At 40.9% G+C, this 23,597-nt stretch overlaps 1 protein-coding gene across 1 annotated transcript in view; it reads right to left on the bottom strand.

The window, feature by feature from the left end:
- DPP10 (dipeptidyl peptidase like 10) overlaps window positions 1–23,597 on the bottom strand; it is a 250,190-nt gene that overhangs the window by 59,391 nt on the left and 167,202 nt on the right. Inside the window, exons 6-7 of the mRNA XM_075710366.1 lie at window positions 22,908–22,960; window positions 22,727–22,808 (exon numbers count right to left, since the gene is read on the bottom strand). Of these exons, the coding sequence (XP_075566481.1) occupies window positions 22,727–22,808; window positions 22,908–22,960 (135 nt within the window). The remainder of the gene's footprint in view (window positions 1–22,726; window positions 22,809–22,907; window positions 22,961–23,597) is intronic.

Raw genomic sequence — 23,597 nt, 5'->3', positions numbered from 1 at the left:
GTTAGTACCAGACGGCAGACAGCTGTGAAAACATAGAGACATCGAATCCCACAGCTGAACGGCAAACCCCGCGCCAATAGCTGGAGAGGCCCCCTGCGTGCCTTTAATAATTTCAAACATCACAGGCAGAGAAAAGCCACTAAATTATAGAAAAATACTCCACTTTTTCCCTTTAGGTGCTCCACTGAAGCCTTCTGCATGGGCATATCCACACTCAATCACTCCTCTGATTGCAGGGTAGCGTACCGGCAACAGTTCAAGCTTTTTATGCGCCAGCTGGGCAGCAGCAGCAGCTTGCCTGGAGCTGCGTGGAGGTCACCATGAGATCGCTTACCCTGCACAGAAGCAGTGAGCGTGTGCGAAGCAGGGCTTTGAGCTCGCTACCAAAGCGGGGGCAGCTTCTCTACCAGAGGCTGCCAGGAGCCGGTTAGCCCTGGCAGCTGAGACAGAGCCACTATCAGATATTCGCATGTGTCCTAGAAATTCATCCAGACGCCAAAGTTCAGACTTGTACTTATATCCAAAAGCCCAGTTTTCTTCAGGTGGAAGAGAAACAGAGCTGCAGCTATTGCTGACAAAACCTACCTCCTTCCCTGGAACCAGTCATCAGTCTCACTTGCAGAGAAAAGCGACCAAACTGAGAGGCAAATTTCTCTCAAACCAACGTTAAGGAGGTAGACTTAGCAATCTAGCATTAGTCCTTTCTCTAACTTATGCACGAATAAACATTTTTATATGAATATGATAAGGTAGCTTACCATGCAACAAGTTCTTCAAATAGATTATACAAACACTAACCATAAAGGTATAATGTATTGCCACTGCTGGTCCCCAATACGAGAGACCGCCATCTTGGGTCTAGAAGCAAGTACTCACCCATGTCATGCTTGGCCTAAGCTGAAGGTATGTCTCCCCACTCTACCACAACTGGGTACTTGCTGGCCTGTCACACTTCTTAGCGTAGTGTGGCCACAGTCTAAAAGCCATGAGAAGGTACAGCTGTCCTATAAGGCACAAGTTTGCAGATCCCCAGTCTAATATTTCCACATTACCTGATGTGAAATGATAGCAGAAGTCACTAACAACTAACAAATAAAACAGAAGAAAATTAGTTAGCCCAGGCTTTAAAATTCTCTTGATATTTATCATAGGGAAAACTTGGACACCTATCCCATAACGCTTAATATATCAGGGACTTATTTTCCTAACTTAAGGAGTGAATCTTTCTAACTAATCCTCCAGAGTCTGAGCATGGCAGATTTGTTTGACTTCCTGATTGATACCACCAGCACAAATACATTTTGCCATCAATAATAACAGAAATATGTAATGCAAACTGCAAGCGTCAGTTGGCTTTGCAGCCATGATTTACCCTTACATAAGTTTTAACCGCTCCTGAAATTAACTTTTCAAAATAAAAAGATAATACCCGGAATCCAGCACCTTGTCATGAAGGAAAGAAACAGTGGAGTGTGACTAATGGCATAGTTTGTCATTACATGGATTCATCAGGACAAACACCTAGTTCAAGGAAGGTGCTAACCAAACTCTAAAGCTACTGAGCAGATACAGCTGGAAAGGAAACAAAGAAGGCATCTGCATCAATACACCCTTGGTTAAGAAAAATATCCGTACAACAAACACTGGTCTCTTCCCGTACAGGTGAGTGTCCTACCTGTGAACCAAGGAAATCATCAGATTCTTCCACAGACTCTGACCAACAAATATATAAATAACTATTCCAACTTGGAACAACTTCAGCACTCCCACTTAATACCCCAGAGAACATGACAGTCTTCCTTACCTTTCACATAGGGAATATGAGCTATGACAAGACTAAGGAATTTCTGATTATGCCCAGAAGGAGACCTTCAGGTGCTCAGGAAATGCTGCTGCCTGCAGAATGCTGGCAGTTGCTAATGACAGTGCTAAAGACCTTGACCTAAAGCATCTCCAGGCAGCCCATCTGTGGCTACACTCCTGTGTGACCTTGTCAAGGACACACAGTTCACCACTCTTGGGACTAGCACAGGTGCCTTCAGAGCCCAATGTTCTGCGTAACAGACCACTCAACTGCACTTTTTGCTCTGTGCAGAGGGGTAAGTATTTTTATTGACGCAGAAACAAGTGTGGTCGTGTGCACCCACACAGATAGTCTGGCTAACCAGCTGACTCCACCATCATCATGGCTGATAGCTGCATCTCAGCATAGGATGTATCAGACTTCTTCCTTTCCTAAGCATAAGGCAAAATTCCATCACTTCTTCTTGTGAGACTGCCAGCTAATTAGTTGGTTAATTAATTCTTCAAAAGCTTCAAGATGTTTTTCCATCTGGGCTCGTCTCTTACCATTTGTTCTGTCTCCTCTCTTACCACATATTAACCAGGGCCAAATCCAACTGCCCTTAGTTGGATCAGTCACTGAAATTTCCAGATGAAATATGTTTTCTTCCTCACAACTGTTAATACAAATAACATCATCTATTCACTAGACAGAAATAAGTCAAATAAAAAATACTGTCTTAGTCTCTCAGCAAATTTTCTGCATTGCTCTTCAGAGATCAAACCATGACTTCTCCAGTTCCAGGTACAATACTAAGTTGGCAGAGCACTGACTATTTTCCAGCTTAACCTCATACTGGGAAGGGAAAGAAGATCCCATGACACACGTAGCAGCTGTATTTCTCCTAGTCCTGAGTTCATGTTGAAGCATGCGGTGGAACAAAACACACAGCAATGGGGGAATGAGAATAACTTGTTATGCTATCTAGACTACAGCTAAAGGAGTGCAATTTGTAAGCACAGTTTAAACAGCTTTCATATGGCCAGTTTAACCAACAGTTAAAATCCAGAGCCAAAGACACTGGCACAGAGAACCCTCACACATACATGTTATGAGGAAAAAATAGCTTGAAGCTAAATAAATTGATCAAAACTTGCTTGGTGGTGTTTATACTGCATGGCCATATATATACACACATACATATTATATATCCAAAAAGTCAGTGTTCTTTGTTTCCTGAACAACATGGTGCTCTATATGCAAATTTCAGTGCAAACAAGCAATCTTAAATAAAGAAATAAACAAGTGGTATCTTAAAAAAAAATAATTAATTTAAAAATGATTTTTAAGTGATTTGTAGGAAAAAAAAGGTGATTTCAATTCCTGCTTCTGTTTTGGCCATCATTATGGAAAATGCAGATGTCCATGCACTTCTTTTGATTTGTAAATAATATTTGAACTAACTTCGATTACAGGAATAAATTAAAATCAATCCCTTGCAATCACATGGAAGCCATTTCGTTGCAGTTTTTCAACACTTGCTGTCAAGATAACAAGTCCGATTTTCATTTAAGTACTTAACACATTTGTTACCACTTTATGGTTCACAGATCTGAAAAATTATACAAATAGCTCCATTTCAGAAACTTACAATTAGTTTTCACCAATTTAAAAAATACTACAAAACAGCCACAGTACCTGTCTATGAATTACCATTGCAAATAAAGACCTGGCTTGGCATCTTCCCTACCACTGTTCAACATCCTCCAAAGCCCTGATAGACACAGTTTTTTCTAATAGAGCCACTGATTACATTATTCATAGTCACAGTGTAATGTCTCTTCTCTTCTTCAACTCCAAACTGAACAAATGTTTTCTTGTCATCTATGTCACTTACTATACCCCTGGGACTTAAAGACTTAAATTGGGATTGACGGACCATTATTATACCCACTGCTACAGAAGATTTCTGCCCTTTTCCCTTTCCAAAATCTCATTTAGTTGAAGCAGCTTCCCACTGAAGAACAAGGTGTACTTAAGATTATGTGTTTTGTGTGTCAATGCAACAACAGTGTAACTGCTATTTTCTTTTCTCCTCTCACAGGAAAAAAATGCTTGTTTTGGGAAGAAAACACTTTCTAACATCATCCAGAAGAACTGGACATACAGTGTGATATAGGAACAGTTGTTTATTATACCCAGTTAGAAGCTCCATGATGGCAATCCAAACCTCCTCATCCATATCAAAGCTCCTCTACAGCCAAGAGCCACAGGGCGCATGCAGTGAGCCACAGAAATCCTTCAGGTCTCCACTGGGTTGCAAGAAAGATGTGGCTTTTCCTGTGTTCTGTGATGAACTGGTCTTGTGATGCCATTTGGCTTGTTGCTACCTACAGCGTGAGACTCAACACCCATCTTCAACATAACTCTACTGAATAAAGTGCTGGCACAGGGGTCACTCAAACTGCTCATGGGCTGCATGCGTGGTAAGGATGATGGGTACACCACCAACCTTCCTGTGGCAATGCTCTGGTTGTTTCCAAGTTAGGTGTCAATTTACTGTTCCATACATGTGAAAGCGAGATCTGTTGCATACAAAAGCACATGGGCAAACCAGATTTCTAGGGGATACTTTGCACACGTTGGAAAAGTAGCAAGATAAAGGGTCAGTATCTGCCATTCTTGCCCACGGTAATAAGCTGTGGAAGAAGATCCATGGTAATGAACTGGGACACTCACACACTGAGAAGCAAGTAAAATGCAAGGTGGCAAACTACTACCCAAACCATTTATAATGCATTTCACTGGTGCAACTGATTATTCTGCTGATGTCTCTCTTGCAGGTTCTGCAGCGATCTCCAGAACCAAAGAGAATTACTGTCTTTTGGATAATATAAAACACAGGAAAGTGTCTTGTAAAGCTTTTATAAGCATGAATTTTGGATGGTTAGAGCATTCCTTAGTGACTTTGTCAGTTAGAATTATGCAGACTTTTCCCAACACTCTTTTTTTTTCACATCTTACACATTTTCTATCCAGATCACGTATGTTACAGGATGACAATTTCAAGGAAAGTTTTATGGAATTGTATTGCAAACCAGCTTTATGTTAGATCTCTTTCCCCTACATTATATTGGTAGTCTATTTAGACTGTGAGCTCCCATGGACCGGGATTGCAGGCCAAAATGTCCAATACAGTTTGCAATATAGCTGCTTTGCAAGTCTCCGGTAGTGCAGAATGGCTCTGATCGCCGCTCTGCAGATTTTTTTCTTTTGCAGGTTAATCTACACTTGTATAGAATTTTCAGAGGTGTTCAGTTCTGAATCTCTCCAGCTCTTACCCCATAGTTTCATGTGCACCGTGGACCAAGAGATTATCCAGATACTGGGCACAGCAGGTACCATCAGCTACCTAAGCAAAGCATGGCAGTAGACGAAAATCTACCCTTATATGATCTATGTTTCAAAATCATCAGACACATTGCAAATGAGGCAGAAAACAAATAATAGAAAATAACAAAATTATTATAATTATAAGCAATAATAACAATATTCACTCTTAAAGGTACCAATTTTCTAAATATTGTGATTGACCTAGGCAGGAATTTTCTCAGGGGAAGCTTTCAAACCTTTTGATTATGTTGTAATTAAGGCAGACAGGAAGGAGCTGTTGATCAATATGAAACATGGAGACCTCAAAACACATACATCCCCATGTCATATACTGCCTTTTTTATTTTTTGTCAGCTACAGTATGTTAATTTTATTTTTGCAGTCATCAAGCTGCCAGACATAGCATGAACAACAGAACACTGAAGCATCACTTTTCTGCTGTCTAGATTAATGCCACTGCACCACAGTAATGTGTTAGCACAATCATTTCTGAACAACTGCAAACAATCTACAAGGCTATTATATTTAATTGCTATTTAGATAGTTTATAAATCTACTGTAAACAATAGCGAGGATGCACTCATAATGCAGCTACAAGATTAGTTACTAATGTCATGGAATAAACAAGGGCATGAACTCACAGAGTATCAGCAACTCTGTGATAACTCTGATGTTTATATCCTTGATTTCCAATGAAAGTGAGGAAGCATGGCCCTCTTTTGTTTAGATGCACATTAATTATGTTGCCTTTCCAATGATATTGGATCATGATGTTCACTAAATTCACACCCTGCCTAATCCCATGATAACTTACTCATGAGTGCAAACATTGTGCTATATGTTATTGTCCTGCTTTCGGCTGAGATAGATAGAGTTAATTTTCTTCCTAGTAGCTGGTAGTGTGTGTTTTGGATTTACAGAGCGTACCATCGTTGTATACCAACTCATTGGCAATACTGACCTGGGAAGATGGAGAGGAACCAACAGTAGATGACTTGGCTGGCCAACTCTGGCAATACGAAGAAAATCTCTCCTCTTCCCTCATCTCAGCTGTGAAGAAACTGTCCCAGGAGGTCCAGCAACTCGAAGAGGGTATGTCCTACTCCCCCCTGTATGGACCAGTATCTCAGCTATTAGGAGTAAGCGTTCCTCTGCTCAAGAGAGAGGATATAGTGGGTACACACCACAGGCCACCCTGTGGTTTTACCTGCGTGACCATGGAGAGGACACGAGGAAGTAGGATGGAAAATCTACCTCGACCCTAGAGGCACAGGTACATGAGTTTCAAGGAAAAACAATCACAAGTGGGGGTTCTTCCAGGAAAATTGCAGCTCCAGTTTCCAGTGGCCAGTTCCCCAGACAGAGCAGAAAGGCTGATCTTATTCTGATCTTAATGAAGAGACTTCTGACTCGTATTTACAAGAAGCGACTAACGAATACTATAACCAGGACTGGAGGGGTCCTGCCTCCAGCCAGGTGGAGGAAAGGGACAGTCAGGCTTACTGGACTGTGTGGATTCGATGGCCTGGCACATCAGACCCACAGGAGTATAAGGCTCTAGTGGACACCGGTGCACAGTGTACCCTAATGCCATCAAACTATAGAGGGGCAGAACCCATCTGTATTTCTGGAGTGACAGGGGGATCCCAACAGCTAACTGTACTGGAGGCCGAAGTAAGCCTAACTGGGAATGAGTGGCAGAAGCACCCCATTGTGACTGGCCCAGATGCTCTGTGCATCCTTGGCATAGACTATTTCAGGAGAAGGTATTTCAAGGACCCCAAAGGGTACCGCTGGGCTTTTAGGATAGTTGCCTTGGAGACGGAGGAAATTAAACAGCTGTCCACCTTCCCCGGTCTCTCGGAGGACCCTTCTGTTGTGGGCTTGTGGAGGGTCGAAGAACAACAGGTGCCGATTGCTACCACAACGGTGCACCGGCGGCAATATCGCACCAACCGAGACTCCCTGATTCCCATCCATAACCTGATCCATCGACTGGAGAGCCAGGGAGTGATCAGCAAGCCTTGCTCACCCTTTAACAGTCCCATATGGCCAGTGCGAAAGTCTAATGGAGCATGGAGACTAACAGTGGACTATTGTGGCCTGAATGAAATCATGCTGCCGCTGAGCATTGCTGTGCCAGACATGCTAGAACTTCAATACAAACTGGAGTCAAAGGCAACCAAGTGTTATGCCACAATTGATATCATTAATGCATTTTTCTCAGTCCCTTTGGCAGCAGAGTGCAGGCCCCAGTTTGCTTTTACCTGGAGGGGTGTTCAGTACACCTGGAACCGACTGCCCCAGGGGTGGAAGCACAGCCCCACCATTTGCCATGGACTGATCCAGACAGCACTGGAACAGGGTGAAGATCGAGAACACCTGCAGTACATTGACAACATCGCTGTATGGGGCAACACAGCAGAAGAAGTTTTTGAGAAAGGGAAGAAAATAGTCCAAAGCCTTCTGAAAGCTCATTTTGCCATAAAACAAAGTAAGGCCAAGGGACCTGCACAGGAGATCCAATTTTTAGGAATAAAATGGCAAGATGGACGTCGTCAGATCCCAATGGATGTGATCAACAAAATAACAGCTATGTCCCCACCAACTAGCAAAAAGGAAACAGCTTTCTTAGGCACTGTGGGTTTTTGGAGAATGCATATTCCAAATCACAGTCAGATCGTAAGCCCTCTCTACCAAGTGACCCGGAAGAAGAACGATTTCAAATGGGGCCCTGAGCAGCAACAAGCCTTTGAACAAATTAAACGGGAGATAGTTCATGCAGTAGCCCTTGGGCCAGTCCGGGCAGGGCAGGATATTAAAAATGTGCTCTATACTGCAGCCGGGGAGAATGGCCCTACCTGGAGCCTCTGGCAGAAAGCGCCAGGGGAGACTCGAGGTCGACCCCTAGGGTTTTGGAGTCAGGGATACAGAGGATCCAAAGCCCGCTATTCTCCAGCTGAGAAAGAGATATTGCCAGCATATGAAGGGGTTCGAGCTGCTTTGGAAGTGGTCGGTACTGAAGCTCCTGCTGGCACCCCGACTGCCGGTGCTGGGCTGGATGTTCAAAGGGAGGGTCCCCTCTACACATCATGCAACTGATGCTACATGGAGTAAGTGGGTCACACTAATCACACAATGGGCTTGAATAGGAAACCCCAGTCGCCCAGGAATCTTGGAAGTGATCATGGACTGGCCAGAAGGCAAAAACTTTAGAATATCACCAGAGGAGGAGGTGACACGTGCTGAAGAGGCCCCACTGTATAATAAATTGCCAGAAAATGGGAAGCAATATGCCCTGTTCACTGATGGGTCCTGTCGTCTCGTGGGAAAGCATCGGAGGTGGAAGGCTGCTGTATGGAGTCCTATACGACAAGTCACAGAAACTGCTGAAGGAGAAGGGGAGTCGAGTCAGTTTGCAGAGGTGAAAGCCATCCAGCTGGCTTTAGATATTGCGAACGAGAAAAGTGGCCAGTCCTTTATCTCTGTACTGACTCATGGATGGTGGCAAATGCCCTGTGGGGGTGGCTGCAGCAATGGAAGCAGAGCAACTGGCAGCGCAGAAGCAAACCCATCTGGGCTGCCGCATTGTGGTAAGATATTGCTGCCTGGGTAGAGAACCTGGCTGTAAAGGTACGTCACGTAGATGCTCACGTGCCCAAGAGTCGGGCCACTGAGGAACATCAAAACAATCAGTAGGTGGGGCAGGCTGCTAAGATTGAAGCGGCTCAGGTGGATCTGGACTGGCAACTTAAGGGTGAATTATTTATAGCTCGGTGGGCCCATGATGCATCAGACCATCAAGGAAAAGGTGCAACATACAGACAGGCTCGTGATTGAGTGGTGGACTTGACCATGGACAGTATTGCACAGGTTATTCATGAATGTGAAACGTGCACTGCAATAAAACAGGCCAAGCAGTTAAAGCCTCTGTGGTATGGAGGACAATGGCTGAAATATAAATATGGGGAGGCCTGGCAGATTGATTACATCACGCTCCCACAAACCCGCCAAGGCAAGCACCATGTGCTCACCATGGTGGAAGCAACCACCGGATGGCTGGAAACATATCCCGTGCCCCGTGCCACCACCCGGAACACCATCCTGGGCCTTGAAAAGCAAGTCCTGTGGTGACATGGCACCCCAGAAAGAATCGAGTCAGACAACGGGACTCACTTCCAAAACAACCTCATAGACATGTGGGCCTAAGAGCATGGCATTGAGTGGGTGTATCATATCCCCTATCATGCACCAGTCTCCGGGAAAATCGAGTGATACAACGGACTGTTAAAGACTGCCCTGGGAGCAATGGGTGGTGGGACATTCAAACATTGGGATACACATTTAGCAAAAGCCACCTGGTTAGTCAACACTAGAGGATCTGCCAATCGAACTGGCCCTGCCCAATCAAAACTTTTACATACTGTAGTGCACCTAAAAAATATGCTGGGGAAGACAGTCTGGGTTATTCCTGCCTTGGGCAAAGGCAAACCCATTCGTGGGATTGCTTTTGCTCAAGGACTGGGGTGCACTTGGTGGGTAATGTGAAAGGATGGGGAAGTCCAATGTGTACCTCATGAGGATTTGATTTTGGGTGAATATAGCCAATAAATTAAATTGTATGATGTTAACTGCTATATAACATTGTATATCATCACTTCTATGGTGTCTATATGCCATATCAATGGTATTATAGTAAAAATCACCCAGGTTAATGAAGAATGAACTTTGATGAAAACCAAGCAAAGCGCAGTGATAATGGAACCAGAACTGGCTTCAGCATGCAACAATCCAACACCACATACCATCTCTCCTGCCCTGAAGGACTGTTATGACAGATGCAGCCCAAAGTCATGGACTAAATGAACATAACAAACATTTTTTAGGATAGTCCATAGACTAAGGGAATGATATCTGTGTGTATACATCAAAAGACAGGAAAAGTGGTGGTGATTAATTGGAATGCATTGGAAAGTGTGGGACCTAGGCATGACATAAATGGTATAAAATAAAGGCTGGATACTGTCCTGGTTTCAGCTGGGATAGAGTTAATTTTCTTCCTAGTAGCTGGTACAGTGTTGTGGTTTGGATTTAATATGAGAATAATGCTGATAACACACTGATGGTTTAGTTGTTGCTAAGTAGTGGTGACACTGGTCAAGGACTTTGCAGCTTCCCAGGCTCTGCCAGGTGCACAAGAAGCTGGGAGGGGGCACAGCCAGGCCAGCTGCCCCAAACTGGCCAAAGGGAGATTCCATACCGTGTGACGTCATGCTCAGTATAGAAACTGGGGAAAAGCTGGCTGGGAGGCTGCTGCTCAGGGACTGGCTGGACATCAGTCGGCAGGTGGTGAGCAACTGCATCGTGCATCACTTGCTTTGTATATTCTTTTATCATTATTATTATTGTTATTATTATTATTATTTCATTTCAATTATTTCAAACTGTTCTTATCTCAACCCATGAGGTTTTTTTCACTTTTACTTTTTCCGATTCTCTTCCCCACGCCATAGGGCAGGGAGTGAGCGGGCAGCTGCGTGGTGCTCAGTTGCCGTCTGGGGTTAAGGTATGACAGTTATATAAACAAAATCACATATAATACCTGAACTACGACCTACGCAAAAAGCTATTTTATAAGTCTTTGTGATTGCACAGCAGATTACAGTAAGACTGCTTTGCCTCCGAGCTGACAGTCTGGATCTACTGCTTCCTCCCCATGGAGCTGCCTGAAGAACTACACTGGCTGCACTGTAAAATGTCTTTGAGGGATTGGATTGCTCAGCCCTTTCTTCTTCATCTGTGTAAGTGATGTGTATAACAGACTTATCTATAAACAGTGTATGCTCAGGAACTCACACTCCTTGTTCCTTGCATTTACTGATAGCTTCTGACTAATGAACCAGCATGGAAAAGCGTGGACAGAAATGTCACTCTTTCATGCCTGGGTTGTTCCTACAGACTTATAATAAAATCATAATCTGCCCTTACCATAAAATCTTTTTAGATGATCTCTGGTATTTCGAAGGCTCATCTCACACTGATATCAAGCCTACAATTATGCCCAGAGTGATCAATCCATAACAGAACCTAAAATGAAAAGTTTTCAACCTAGTTACTCCAGGAGAAAAAAGGCAAAGTTGGGAGACAGGAAAAAAATCTAAGACAACTGCCTGGACTTGGTGCCAGAGGAAGAATATTCTCTGTTTTCTTTGACAAAATGTAAGAAAGTAGCATTCTAACAGCAAGGACCAAAGTAAAAAAAAAGACAGAATAGAAAATGCTGTGCTATAAAGTTGTATTTAAGTTTTCTACTACTCTTACGGTGGTAGACGAAAGAGGAGTTTGTATGTTATTCAAATATTGAAGCAGACTGGGATGCCTCTGAGCATCTCCTATATGAGAAACCCAGGCAGGGTTTGACACAAAGCTTCATCCTTTCAGCTACTATGCCTTCTTGGCTCAGCCTTTGATAGTAAGACCAGTTGTTCTGGGGGTACCCAACCCCTGAGCTGGAAGACAGGGATGGGGGGCAGAATAAAGCCCCCATATTCCAAGGGGAAATGGTTAGCGACCTGCTACACCACCTAGCCACACACAAGTCTCTGGGGCCAGATGGGATCCACCCAAGGGTGCTGAGGAGCTGGCAGAGATGCTCACCAAGCCACTTATCATCCTTTATCAGCAGTCCTGGCTAACCGGGGAGGTCCCAGGAGACTGGAAGTTAGCAAATGTGACGCCCATCTATAAGAAGGGATGGAAGGAGGATCCAGGAGCTACAGGCGTGTCAGTCTGACCTCGGTGCTGGGGAAGGTTATGGAGCAGATCATGTTGAGTGCCGTCATGTGGCATGTACAGGTCAACCAGGTGATCGGGCCCAGTCAGCATGGGTTTATGAAAGGCAGGTCCTGCGTGACTAACCTGATCTCCTTCTGTGACAAGGTGAGTCACTTAGGGGATGAGGGAAAGGCTGTGGATGTTGGCTACCTAGAAAGCAGTAAAGCTTTTGGCACCATTTCCCAGAGCATTCTCCTGGAGAAGCTGGATGCTCACGGCTTGGACGGGTGTACTCTTTGCTGGGTAAAAAACTGGCTGGATGGCCGGGCCCAAAGAGCTGTGGTGAGTGGAGTTAAATTCAGTTGGTGGCTGGTCATAAGTGGTGCTCCCCAGGGCTCAGTATTAGGACCAGTTCTGTTTAATATCTTTATCAGTGATCTGGATGCAGGGATCAAGTGCACCCTCAGTAAGTTTGCAGACAGGACCAAGTTGGTTGGAAGTGTTGATCTGCTTGCGGGTAGGAAGGCTCTGCAGAGGGATCTGGACAGGCTGGACCGATGGGCCGAGGCCAACTGGATGAGGTTCAACAAGGCCAAGTGCTGGGTCCTGCACTTCGGGCACAACAACCCCATGCAGAGCTACAGGCCTGGGGAAGAGTGGCTGGAAAGCTGCCTGGCCGAAAAGGACCTGGGGGTGTTGGTAGAGAGTCAGCTGAACATGAGCCAGCAGTGTGCCCAGGTGGCCAAGAAGGCCAACAGCACCCTGGATTGTATCAGGAATAGTGTGGCCAGCAGGAGCAGGGAAGTGATTGTCCCCCTCCACTTGGCACTGTGAGGCCGTACCTCGAATACTGTGTTCAGTTTTGGGACTCACACTCCAAGAAAGACATTGAAGTGCTGGAGCATGTTCAGAGAAGGGCAACAAAGCTGGTGAAGGGTCTGGAGCACAGGCCTTATGCAGAGCAGCTGAGGAAACTGGGGTTGTTTAGTCTGGAGAAAAGGAGGCTGAGGGGAGACCTTATCGCTCTCTACAACTACCTGAAAGGAGGTTGTAGTGAGGTGGGTATTGGTCTCTTCTCCCAAGTAACAAGTGATAGGATGAGAGGAAATGGCCTCAAGCTGCACTAGGGGAGTTTTAGATTGGGTATTAGGAAAAATTTCTTCACGGAAATAGTTGCCAAGCATTGGAACAGGCTGCCTAGGGAAATGGTTGAGTCCCCATCCCTGGAGCTATTTAAGAGACGTGTAGATGTGGTGCTTGGGGACGTGGTTTAGTGGTAGACTTGGCAGTGTTAAGTTAACAGTTGGACTTGATGATCTTAAAGGTCTTTTCCAACCTAAACAATTCTATTATTCTATGATTGCTGACCCAGCCTATCTTGTGATATGGTACGTGTGACTTGGTCTCCCCTCTGTGCCCACTGTTCAAGTTGCCAGCTGTCTTTACGATGGGCAGCATTTTAGCAGATGACATCTACCTGTACAGACTCGACAGCCATTTACCACTTCACACAGGCGGGGCATTCAGTGCAAGAAACCCCGTTTGTCTTAAAATATCTCATTAGGAATGAGACAAATAGTAATGAAAAAATTCTGATTAACTCTCATAATAGCGTTTCTGTGCTATAGTTCAGAGCCTGTGAAGCAACACCTGCGAATAACTTTTTGATTTCTTTCCACACAAAACTTCTCTCTCCTATTTCTGTAAATCCATTGGCACCTGCCACAAACGGTGAAGTAAAAATATGCAGTGTTCTGCAATACTATCTAATATGTCCAATACCTATTAGTCACTACTGATCAAGCCCTGCTCCTGTATGTAACATGTTTACATGAGCACATGAATACTATTAGTGTATTACTTCTTCACCACACCCTAGCCCCCAACTAAAGTGATAAATACTTTGATCTGCACAGGTTTCTGTCCTCCTCATTAGTGCTGTTTCCACCAGCTTAAAAGAGACCTTTCTAATACCAGTTTGTTTCCACAAAAGTAAGATTTTTAAGTGTTGGCTGACTGTTGGGTCCTTCAGCCTTCTTTCCTCCCTGCCAATCAATGTTCCGTTTTCTCTTACAAATCAACGCTATACCTGACTTTTTAATCCTTATTCTCCAGGGCTGTCCCAACCTTGAAGCTGTCAGTGAATATACACTCCCCACAATTACACATCCACAAGCAGTCCTCTACAGTTCACTGTCTGGCTCAGGCTGAGTCAGCATGAAAGCCTAAGTCACTTTAACACAGTGTGGCGGGAGGACCATCTACTCCATCTTTACCCATACGCTATGGGTAAAATCCTGGTTGACTGACATAAAGAGCCCTTTGATCTAAACTGGGCCAGGATGTCCTATCTTGACCACTGGAACAAATGAACTAACTTTCGAGGATACATATCATAGGGGGAAAAAGGAGGTTCAGCCCTGCTGAAGAGGGGAGTCACTGTCACTTCCACTGACAAAAACCTGTCTATACTTTTGCTGGACACTACATGCCAAATGAGAAAATAAATGTTATCATACAGCAACTAGAACCTATCAATAGAAGAGGCAGAGGACCCTTGCCACCAGCAAGTGTTCAGGGGGTTTTGCTGCCAAGTTGGTTTTATCCCTTTAGCTTGTCACAGAGACTCAGAAGTCTTTTGCAAGTCTTCTGCAAAAATTTTACAGAAGGTAAATAAAATGTGTGTTTACCACTGGCTAAAACAACCTCTGGCTTAGAACCTCAACGACAAAGGCATTAGAAATGTCAGTTCTTCATACCCTTCTGTTCTGACATTTTGGTGTCTTACCATAGTGAATTTTCCCCTTCTTTTTCCCTAGGTGGTAAGGAGGTAATAGAGAACAGAACATATCTGTTTTTCTCATCTCACAGATAAAAGTGTCATTTACATTACATTACTTTACCAAAAGATGAATACAGGGAAATTTTCCACCCCACTCTGTGGTATATCTTTTTTTTTATACCAAATACGAAGTGACTAAGTGATTATGTGATCCATGGACATAAGTAAGCCTGGAATGGTTTTGGGCAGGATTTTGGAGTTATGTGAAAATACAGTCCATAATAAAACTTGTTACCTAATCTTTTCCAACTCTGACTTAGCAAAAGGTTCGATCATATTTTGACCTCTCTTCTCATTAACTGTGTATTTTGTTTTTATGGGTGGATATTTCTAAAGAATATCAGACTTCTGAAGTATAATTTTCTTGTTTCTGCATTACACAAAGCTATGCAATTTTCACATAAGCAGCACAGCAGTCCTATTTTATGAGCCATTGGACTTGCAGTTAATATTAGCTAACAGACGGAAGTGTGAATATTCAGATATGCTTTGTTACACATGCACATGTTGAACAACATGATAGTCTAGATGAGAGGGGAGTATTTCTATTTTCATTGCTCCCTGCAGGCTGCTGCAAAGAAAAGTCCTGATGATTGCTCCTATCAAACATGTGTGTCTCTGCTTGTTTGTATGTGTCTTTGTGGGATTGCATGTAAATATACATATATACACACACAAACATGTATGTGAAAAAATAATTCACTTTCTAGCGCAATGATATGTCAAATTTCCAATATATTTGCTTACAAAAGAGTTATTGATATGAGACTGGATAGAAAAGTGCACTACCTGTGCGCACGGTTTACATACTGATTCAAATATTAGCTGCGTGCTAGAGCAGTGATAAGTGATAAGGGAAAGGGGAGAGAAAACATGTGTTATCTTCCCTCTCAATTTATTCACTATAAAGCTGCTGGGCCTTTTATTATTCCACATGAAAAACAGTAGTAGAGGACTAATGCTCCTATAAAACATATGATTTTCTCATTATTTCTTCACATCTTTCAGATACAGCTAAGTAGCTATTCTCACAAAGGGCTAGCAATATCTAATCCTTAGTAGTTAATATTTTTAAGTTACCTTTGATACCAGGACACCTTCATTGCATTTCACTAAGCAAAATGAAGCAGCAACTTCTTCTATGCTCAGCTTAGCCTTGCTTCCATTTATAAATGTTCCTGCTCTCTAGAGCTCACAAAACTTTTACTGAATATATGCAACCTTGATATGTAAAAATGTATTTTCCCCTGTTTTCCAGAACTGCCTCTGTTTTCTGGCTTCACTCTCCATTCCCCTTTTCTGAGATGGAGAAAATTGCTGTCGTATTAAGTATCACTTTTAAAACTAAAGAACATGCATTTAATGCTTATCTTCTCTTCCAACTTCATCTATATTTAAGTGGAGTGAGCACCTAGAAATTAATAATTGAAAATGGAAATTAGTTCATTAGAACACCTTCAGGGAAACTAATAATTTATTTTTTTCTTTGAAAAATAGTTTGAATTGAATTATTTAGATGGAAAGGCAAAAAACATTTACATTTCACAATGCTAGTTTGAGAAATCCAAGAGGAAATCCAATCTGTAGCAGAAGCTTAGGATGAATACAGTTTTATCTTAAGACTTCTAGGTGGCTCTAATTCTTACGTGAAGAAAGATATTATATTGCCCATGCTCACCATGACCCTGATAAAAAGCAGTTCTTGTATCAAAAATAAAGCAGCAGAAAGCTTTTGCAAGTATGCTAGTAAGTGGCTTTCATATAATTTCATAACAGCATCTGACCATTTAGCACATTTTATCTAACACACACACAAAAAACCCCCCAGAATTCCCAGTCTTGCAAAATAATACACAATCTAAATTTAGCTGTTCGTTAAAAGTTGCTATTGAAACAGCCTTTTTGTGTGCCTTTCTTCTGTAACTATCTTCACTTTTTGGTTCAAATCCTCAGCCTCTGACACAGTAAGTTTCCTAGCTGGAATCTAGAAATTTAATAAAAATATTTGGAGGAGAAAATAAAAAATCTTTAGTAGCATCCTTAATTTCTCATTGCCTTCAGAAAGACATGACTTCAGCATTTTCTAGACTTATGGTCAAATCCCTTAAGACTCAACTAGGTGGACAATGCTCAACTGTACAGGTTCCCTTTCTTCATAGAAACATCCTCAGCAAGACAAAGGTTTTCCAAATATGCTTTGAAGTACAGAAGTTCTGTAAGGAACCCCTCATACATTTTAAATAAGAAATCATACCTGAGGTTAATGTCACATTAAAATGTTCTTGTTTATTTCTGGTTTTCAGAATAAATTCAAGCAGACTTTTCCTCTCGGTTTTACTGCCACTTGCCTCATTAGCATCATGATTAAAAGGAAAGACGAAATAAAGCCTTGACATTTCCATATGTGATTTTAAGTTACTCATATAAAAATACAAGTCAAAAGAGCAAAAGACTCTGAAAATAAAAGCAGCAGATTAAATATATTTATTTAGGACTTACTTCATTAGCATTAATTAAGCTTCTACTCGGCTCATGAACCCTGAGAGATCTTTTCTTCTTCATTTGCAAATGGAAGTGGTTTTGCCAGGAGGGGGTGCCAAGTACCCACAGCATTAATTATGTAAAAATAAAACACATGGCAAATATTTTACAGAAAGATAAGTTACCAATTTTTATAGGAGTTGTACTTTGAACCTTGATAGAGCAAATGGTAAATGAAGCTTTCAGCAACTAATGGCTGTTAAAGCATCTGTTGAGCAAGGTATGTGTCTAGCATAGTCCTGCTAATTTCTCATTTACTAAAATTAGTCTAGTGCTTATCTGGGTACTTGGCAAACAACGTAACATCAAAGAACTTTTCTGCTGCAGTACTTCTATTATCTAAAACAGTATTTGAAAGCCATAGAAAAAAGTTAACATTTTGAAGAGAAGGCAATTGTAATGAAATGCCATGTTAATACAGTGATTCAACAGTCTGACAGATATGTGCATTTTTGTGGGGCAACAGGTGTTGATGGGGGGGGGGGGGGGGGGGCAAAATGAACCTCCAAACAAGACAACCAGGATGAAGGTGAATGATCACAAAGCAGAGGGGTAGAGAGTTCTTGAACTGGTAAATTTATTAATAACAATTTAAGCAGATTTTGGTCTGTTTTCTTTCTGGGTTTCTGTTTGCATACTTGGTTTTCAGTATTTTTAATATAAGGTGAGGTGCTTTTTTTACTGGATTTTTTTTTTTCTTTTCTCATTCTTTTTGTAAAAGCTTCAGCTTCTAAGCCCTATTGTCTGAGTACCCCGTTCCATTTTTTGGAACGAGAGGGCAATTTTCTTGTTTTCTAATATTTAAAGTATTTTCTAAAAATTGATGAGAGCATCCTGAATCCACAGCTACAGTCAACAAGTTGTTCTTTGTGTATACAGGATAATAGGTAATTCTACACAATGATGACCTAAATTACGTTAAAGCATAGTGAAAGCTCATCTTCAGTCCTACGATTTGATAATGCTATGTTTTGTTGATGGCATCAAATTTTGACAAGGCAAGCCATCAAGCTTCTACAAAATGATCTTTTTTAGTATTCTGAATAGCTTTACTATTTTCTTGATTTCTGCTTTGTTAAAATATGTATTTATTTATGCATAGACGTTCATACATAAGTCAATCGATCATTATTTATGCTGATCCATCCACATATATAACTCAAGCTCCCTTCAAAAACACTTAATATATCAAAAGAGAAATGAGCTCAATGCAATAAATAACATAAAATACCTATTACAAATACAAAGGCAAAGTGACTTACATGAATATATGTTCACAAACAAAGCAAAAATAACGTATTTCATACAAAATAAACAACATGTTACCACCCAGGCAGAAGAAACTTTATGTAAAACTCTTAAGAAGCAGCTATGTAAAACTGAACAACTTCTAACCACACTTCACTGGGACCTACTTGAAGTAATTCATCCGAAGACTGATCAGAAGAACTACCCGTATCACAAGCAGCAGTGCAGAGAAACACTGTATCTTTCATGGAAAACTCTGCATGCACTGGAGACCAGAGGTCGGTTTTTACATACAGGCTTGTATTGCAATACATCTCCACAGATAGATCCAGAGAGAAAAGGCTGCCTCTCCTGTGTCACATACAAGCCAGGTCCAGCGCAGAAACATGAAAAGCTTTGCTACAAACTATTGGAGAAGATAAGGCCAAAGAAGAGAGAACATTGCATAAAACCTGGGTATTTCAACACCAGAGGCCCTCCAAAACCCCCCATAGCATTCTCCTCCTCAGTAAAGCCTTCCTACTAGGTATGGACACATGCAACGAGATCTCTAATCAAGTAAACTGGAGGCAGAAAAATGTCAATGAAACTAATTAGGTATCTAGTTGTGCTGGTTTGTTTTCCCTGGAAATACTTCATGCTGAGGTAATGGATTCTATAGGGGGGAGGTAAAGAGATAATCAACTGATCTCTTTCAAAATTTTAATCAAATATGAGCAAATATGAGAAATATTTAGAAAATAAATAAACAGCTCCCTAATGTACTAAGACACACAGAAATGGTATTTTAGAACTGGCAGAGTTCTAACACAGTTAAAAGATAGCAATTTAAAGAGTGTGACCTTGAAAACAGTTCTCAAAAATAACAGCTCTGTGACCTTAAAATACATTAATTCATTAGATAAAAGTTTGTTCTCCCCAACGGCAAACATTCTCAATTTCACCACCAAAATGTCATGACACAAACAGCAGATGTTTCTCTGAGCTTTTCTCTCAATCTTTACAAAATCCTCGGCTCTAGGTAAATAGCAAGAAACTGAAATAACTTGCAACCTCTGTTGTTCGTCACTAGCCACATGTGGCCTGCCATCCCATTAGGCAGCCCTAGAAATTATTCATAACAGTAGACAACTTAGACTGATGCATGATTTTCACAAGGATGTAAAGTATTACTGTGTACCTGATTTCACTGCAGCCATATTCCCTCCTCCATGCAATAAGCGCTTCCCGGCTTCATACAGATTTTCCTGCTCAAAATTTAATTTCTATTTTTTTTTCTTCATCGTCTTATATTACCTATTTGAAACTATTCCCCCTCATTTGAAGAACTCAAATTAAGATTCCTGTGTAGGTTATATTGTTACTTAGGTTGTCTGCAGAACTAAGTATTGGAAACATCTTATTTTACACTATAGCCGATTTACTGAAAATAGTTGATCCAAGTCCATGTGTTACCCCACATCATTTGGATTTAATCCAGGACCTTCTAAACAGTTAAAGCATAAAGTTAGGATTTTTGGCCCGGTCAGGCATACCTATGCCTTTTGTTTCACATCTCATGCTAATTTTGCTGACCACTCATGGCTATAGTATTGCTATTCTCTTCTGCACTGCACCTGGAAGGGTGCTATTCCACTTTATTTTAGAGATCTACACATACTTTCTTTATGTGATGACCACAGGGTATGTGTCATGGGTCTCTGGTATCTCTAGATGAAATTTGTGTATATACAGTTAATTTGTTCTCCGCTTGTTCTTCAGTTGTAATGAATGGCTCTTGGAGATTCCTCATGTTAATACACTATGATCATTTTGTTTAGCGTATGTATGCCACCGCTTGTTTTATTTATTAAGAATTATTACTATTTCCCTCACTATATGGAAAAGACAAGTAAGTATTGTTTCAGAAGGGACTTTTGTAAACTAATCGTAGTGTATTTGGCAACATGGATCTGTGAGACTGCATCTTTGAACCCAGATATGTGCTATTGATAGCTACCGCTGACGGATTACCACGCTTTAAAACTTTCCTTTTACAACTTCCTCTTTACCCAGTTTCAATGCTGACTGCTTCCTGCACTATCTTTATTGAAAACTCACTGATAAAGTGTTTGTTCTAATGACAAATTTTATAACTGAGAACCATTATGGCAATATGTCCTCAGTCATGCATCTTTTCTCTGCTTAATCTGTTCTGTTGGAATGGTCTCTACTGTCCTGTTTCTGCTAGAGGCAGCTGCTGCTTTGGACAGTAGCAACAACCATTATTCACAACCGTCTTCATTCATTCATGCTCCTTCTACATTTCTGGCTGGCTGCTGAAGTGCGAGGGTAATGTGGCAAGGCACCTCTGCCACTTTAGAAACTTCCTTTTACCACATAAACAGCTTCAAGAGGACATCCTTCTTATCGGCAGTTCTTATGGAAGTGACCTTCAGTATACTGTCATTGCAGGTTTACATCTGTATGACAAGACTTGGTATCATTCAGAGTGCACAGAAGATTTTGTGTTCTAATCAAAGTTGTTACTTCCTAATTCTGCAGACCATATGGCACCATAAAGCCCACAGTAGAGCAGATATTTTTAAAGCGTGACATTAACTTTACTAGGGACACTAACAAAGATGAGTAATGTTATCCTCACTGAAGTATAAATTATGCTAACGTTTTCAAATTTGGATGATTAAGGTTGTACCTAAAATGACCGCCTCTTTTTTTTGCAGTTCTGAGACTTAATAGGAGCCCACCTGTGCCCATATCTGAAAGTGTTCATACATATTTCCAGAACGACAACCCAGGTAAAACTGATGAAGATAGCATTATTCCGATTTATTATTTTTCTGAAGTTTATGATTGGTAAGTCTGCCCCTGCTCTTAAGATACATCTCAGGAAAACAAAAAATTAATTTCTCAGTCATCATTGCATGTAATTTTGGTTGTACTTTAGACTACTGATCAGAGGTACAGCACAGACAAATCTTATGAACGGCAATTTAATTTAAAGTATTTTTTAGTTCTGCTCAGTTTTGCAAATGCATCACCTTTCTGCTACAACCTACATAGGCTGCTGTGTTCTATAACGCTGCCTGGTAAATAACCTATGTATTTGTTACCATCAATCCTGTCACCATGCTCTCATTATTAATAAAGTGGTTAATTATTAAAACATACCAAGCACGTTCCAATTTGGTTTTGCTTCCTGCCTCCACTTGCTTAATGTAATACATTCTAACCAGAAACATTTTTTATGTTCCCACCATCTTGATGAATGATACAAGCAATGGGGTATATTCTCTAGACATTCAACTTATAGCCTCTCTGCATGAACAAGTCAGACGTGCAAAGAGGCTTTGGGATCATGCCTGTGGGCATTAATGAGCTTATTAGAACATTATAACAAGGATTATCTAATTTCTTATTCAAAGAGTTGAAGCTTTTCTAAGTCTTTCTCTTGCCTTCAACTACTAACACAGGTCCATTTAAAATCACTGCTGTTCTAAAACCACAATTTTTTTTTTTTCTCATATTGAGATTGCTCATGATGATCATGGATGATTTATGTTCTTAAAAAATGACAAAACTTTTGGTAGAAAACAATATATGAAACATAGCATTTCTGCTTTTATCATTATTAATTCAATGTAGCACAACTGACCTTGGCAGTAATTTTCATACTGAAATGAAAACACCACTTTCCATTGAATGCATCACATCCACTTTTAGATGTTAAGCTTTTGCCCACAGTTTTCATTGATCTTGCACTTGAAAACTTCTCTTCACCTTTAACTTCCCTTCTCTCATAGTAGTAGCCATAAAGATGGTTATTCTGAAAATTACTTGAGTGCATATGTAGATGAAGATGTGAGTCTTTCAATAATTGTACAGCTAAAGATGTGATTCTTTCAACAATTGTACAATTTCCTTATTGGGATTAGACTGGAAAAACATGTTTATGTGTTTCTAATAAAAATAAATATATACATAGATCCACTAAAAGCTATAACAGGACCATAGTAGCATCATGCAGAAATATCTAACAAAACTTATTTTAAGGCTTTTACTTTTTTTTTTTTTTTTTTTTTAACTTCAGTCTGTCTGGAGTAAATACATTATTAAACCATAGCATTTTTAATGACTGTGCTTACCAGTTGCTGTCCTTGGATGCCCCAGGCCGCATACTGTAAAACTGAATCCTCTACTTCTGGAGGGTTTAACTCCCAAACTTCCCTTGAAAAAACGTAAACATTTTTAGTTGAACACACTGGCATCACCTTATGTATAGAACCACTGACAATGACATCATATTGAATAAACAATGTGACTTACCTTGTGTGAATGTTATATATCACATATGAAGCAGTATAAGAATAATGAAAAACCTGTGACAAAAAAAGAAAGCATAAGATTACAAAAAAAAAATATACTGGATTAAATACAGCTGACCGTTATGATAGTCACAGTCTTTCAATCCCTGTAAACACTGATAACTTTGTAACTGGAAGAAAGATTTTACTGTATTAATTTTAACCAACAGACTTGAACCAGGGTTTGAATGCTGTACGAAGGACACACATACTCATGTATTAATTTAACCAGACACACAACCTGTACAAAAACTGCACAGAAAAGGTCCCAATCAGAAAAATTTGCGTTCCTGTTTAACAAAAGGATTTAAAAAAACAAAAAAAAACCAAAGAAAAAACCCAAGTACATACATTAGAAGAGAAATCACTTCTTCCTTTTCGTCATCAAGTTTTGGTCAAAATGATTGTACAGACATCACAGTTGTTTCACTTGAAATGCAGACAGATACAGGGTCATATGATATTTTTCTGACCACCTGCTATGTACAGCCTGAACAACCTTCTGGGCTATTGCTCACAAAATAGAATAGAAAAACTGAGTGCTTAAACTTAATTTGAAATTCAGGGAAATTTGGTTTTATCTGAGATTTTTCATATGCAACATTTTGGGTAAAACAAAGAGTTATTTGTCAGTAAACCTTCCTAATTTATC

This window comes from Pelecanus crispus, chromosome 5 (genome assembly GCF_030463565.1).
Source record: "Pelecanus crispus isolate bPelCri1 chromosome 5, bPelCri1.pri, whole genome shotgun sequence".
NCBI lineage: Eukaryota > Metazoa > Chordata > Aves > Pelecaniformes > Pelecanidae > Pelecanus > Pelecanus crispus.
This window is presented reverse-complemented; position numbering and strand designations above follow the sequence as displayed.